The 3,800-nt window shown below is 37.0% G+C and overlaps 1 protein-coding gene across 1 annotated transcript in view; it reads left to right on the plus strand.

The window, feature by feature from the left end:
* Window positions 1–706: 706 nt before the first annotated feature.
* Window positions 707–3,800, plus strand: part of FGF5 (fibroblast growth factor 5) — a 99,082-nt gene continuing 95,988 nt past the window's right edge. Inside the window, exon 1 of the mRNA XM_040325081.1 lies at window positions 707–1,539. Coding sequence (XP_040181015.1) covers window positions 1,206–1,539 — 334 coding nt within the window. The 5' untranslated portion in view covers window positions 707–1,205. The remainder of the gene's footprint in view (window positions 1,540–3,800) is intronic.

The following is a 3,800-nucleotide window of genomic DNA, read 5'->3' on the forward strand; positions in this document are numbered from 1 at the left end:
AGTAGTGGGCATATTAAAGGGAAAAAAGTAGCGTGGGCATATTAAAGGGAAATAGTAGTGTGGGCATATTAAAGGGAAATGGTAGTGGGTAGTTAAAAAAAGAGTAGTGGGCATGTCAAAAGGAAGGAATAGTGAGCATATTACAAAGGTAAGTGAGCATGTTAAAAGAAAAGAGTAGTGACCGACAGCCAGTGGCCCCACAGTGGAGTGGAGAGCGGAGCTGGCGGAATGGGATGGGGTGGGGGCGGCAATTTGCTGCCCCCCTGAAAGTGCTGCCTGGTACAATGGGACCATCGGGTCCCATGGTAGGGCCAGCCCTACCGACAGCTGTCAGTGATACAGGAGGCTGATCCCAAGTATTGCCGTTGCTGGTGTATTCCCCTATACTGCTGCCATGTATTGGATTATATAGCCTGCTATTAGTAAATATTAAAAGAAACATAGTTTTAAAGGGAAAAAGCAGTGACAAATGAATGACTGCTGTAAAATGAAGTCAAACAGTGCCCGGCAATTAATAATGACAGGATGAGGGGTGTGCTGACTTGAGGAGTACTCTGATGACTTTTTAGAGGCGATGTCAGGACACCCAATGGTTGGCCATCTAGAATGTGCCTACACAGCTTGCCCCATTGATCGTCACAGGCATGAGGTCTAATGCACAGCATGGACCAGCATAGCGCCCTCCCATGGGACTGTGCAGGAAAGCACTCTGCTTGTCGATTTTTGGCATCGCCCAGCACATATTCTTCCTGGAGAGATGGAAGACATCTGTGTCCAGCTGGGATCCCACTCCATGTGATCTATGGAGTTTGTAGAATCCCCCAGGGGTGGCACTGTACCCACCGCAAAGCCCGTCATCCCTCTGCAAAAAGATCCAACTTGAAGACATTGTTCATCACTTCTTAGGAGACCCCAAGCACAGTTCAGAGCAGCATCGCGTGTAGAAGAAGAAACCTCCTTGATCTGGCTGCTGCAGGCAGACATCCTAGCTGTGAGATCACCAGTGTTATAAATATCTCAAGCAGTGCCAGTGTGCAGGTTGGGTCTCTCACTAGAACTGAGCCATGCCTACCATCTCTGCACGCACACATCAAGCCTCTGGCTCAGCGCAAGATAGCCATTGACTCACCAACTGGCTGCTGCTGCTGCTACTGCAGGAGCCACCGGGGCAGCAAAATGCTCTTGGGATACCCCTCATTGGAAGAATGAGCTTTCCTTCCTTCGGTTTTGTCATATTATTTCTACTAGCCACCACCAACCTCTGGACCTCAGCAGCAGCAGCAACCCCAAAGCAGAAGAAAATTAAAGGACAGCTTGCCAAGGGTTCCAGCAACGCCAAGAGAACCATTCCATCCTCCTCTGCAACCTCTTCTTCCTCCTTATCTCCAGCAAGTTTCCTGGCATCAGAGCCTAGGACTTCCCTGTGGAGCACAGCAGGGCGAAGAACTGGCAGCTTGTTCTGCAGAGTGGGCATTGGCTTTCACCTCCAGATCCACCCGGATGGCAAAGTCAATGGTTCCCATGAAGCTAATCATTTAAGTAAGTTGATTGTTTGCTGGCATGCTACACACCAAATGCTTACATAACCGTTATGTTTGTCATTGCTTTTTATTAGGACATATTGGAAAAAAAAGTAGTAAAGTAGTATTGATCCATGCCATCCCCTATCTACCAGACTGCCTTTGGCAGCGCTATTCACTCTCTACAGGAACATGATCGTTTTAAAAGTACATAAACATAATACGTATAATAAAAGAAGCTGAATATATATATATATATATATATATATATATATATATATATATATATCTATACTTATCTATCTATCTATATATATATATATATGTGTGTGTGTGTATATATATATATATATATATATATATATATATATATATATATATATATATATATATATATATATATATATATATATATATATATATATAAAGATCTATATAAAAAGATCTATATAGATCAAGATCAATATATGTCTATATTTCTAAAAGTTAGCAGGATAATCAGTATAACAAGTATAACAAGAAGGCTATATATATATATATATATATATATATATATATATATATATATATATATATATATATATATTAGGATTTTCTATTATTATTATTGTTGTTTTTTTGTTTTACAAAAGCAACTAATTTTAGACACATCTACATATAATAAAGATAATTCTGCATGATGTAGTAAGCAATGAGTGCATGAGTGTGTTTTTTTTTTGTTTGTTTGCTTTAGTTGACTGTGTTGTAAAAGCAATCCATTGCAATCTATATTCTGTATAGTCCATCATTCCTATTTTTAGACTGTGAATAATAAAAAAAAATGACTTTGTGAAGTTCAGAAAAGTTTTCTTTCCTATCCTGATGCCGGAAGGCATAAGGCATTTCCATAATCCAGAGCCCTTAAACCCTGAAGGGAACATATCATAGAGTCTTCTCGCTTTGCTCTATAGCAGACATAAGTTTTAAAAGCGTGTGATGAATTATTTAAACTCGGTTTCCTTATCGTCCTGATGAGACAAGTGCAGACAAGGCACTTTATATACTTGATTGCACTACAGGGGTCCTTTCCTTTATGGTCTATCCGATCTGAACTCATTGGCCATTTCCTTTACTTTCTGAGTTAAATATTTATTGTGACATTTGTATTATTGACATTATTATTTTTTTTATCCTATTGTGTGTTTTGGTTATACTATGCTTTAAAGACTCATAACATCATGTTACTGTCTACTGTAGGTACGAGGTATAAAGATACTTAATAAAGTTACTTAATAAAGATGGGGGTGTTTACTTAGCACTGAGCTTATTATATAAAGTAAATCTGTGCCCACGCTGAATAGCCAATCTTGTGCAAAGAAAACTGAGATAACAGGATTTTAGCTGGCATATATTTAGACGACTGAAGTGAAGGCAGCTTCACCCCATTTACTATAAGTGAACATTCACTTTGAAAAGTTACCAGTCTCTTCTCCTTTAAGTAAATCAGCCCCAATAAGTAGGCACTCTGCATTTAGATTAGATAGTGAATAAAGAAAAGCTATGCTTATTTTAATTGTACAAAGAAAAATCCTAATTTGTTAATTTTGTGCACATGATTGGGTAGTAAAAGCAAAAAAAAAAAGCAAAAAAATAAAAATAAAACAGCTTTAAGTTCACTTTGGTAAATTACCAGCCTCTTCTCCTTTAAGTAAATCAGCTCCAAGAAGTAGATATTCTTCATTGAGATTAGTATAGAAAGAAAAGATGCTTACTTAACTGTTCAAGGAAAAACTATTTAGTTAATGTTTCTGCACATAAATGGGTACTAAAAGTAAAAAAAAAAAAAAAACAGCTTCAAGTTCACCATGGTAAGTTTTCAGCCTCTTATGCCTTAAGTAAATCAACCCCAAGAAGTAGACACAAGGAAAGATGCTTACTTTATTTTTAAAAGAAAAACTAGTGTGTTACTTTCCCTGATTACCCATGATTGGGTACTAAAAAAAAAAAAACATAAACAAAAAACTTTACATTATTAGGCAAGAGTTTACTTTGGCAAGAGAAAATTCACTATTTTTCTTCTTTCCTTTTTATTTTTTATTTTATTATCTTTAGACCTATGTTTCTCCACTTTATGAAAGCATGGACCTCTTTATACAACCAAAGGTTTACTTTATACTATCTGTAGTTGGCATGTGTGTGTCATATATAGATCTATCTATCTATCTATCCATCTATCTATCTATCTATCTATCTATCTATCTATCTATCTATCTATCTATCTATCTATCTATCTATTTATAG

The sequence above is a fragment of the Rana temporaria genome, chromosome 1 (assembly GCF_905171775.1).
Source record: "Rana temporaria chromosome 1, aRanTem1.1, whole genome shotgun sequence".
Lineage (NCBI taxonomy): Eukaryota > Metazoa > Chordata > Amphibia > Anura > Ranidae > Rana > Rana temporaria.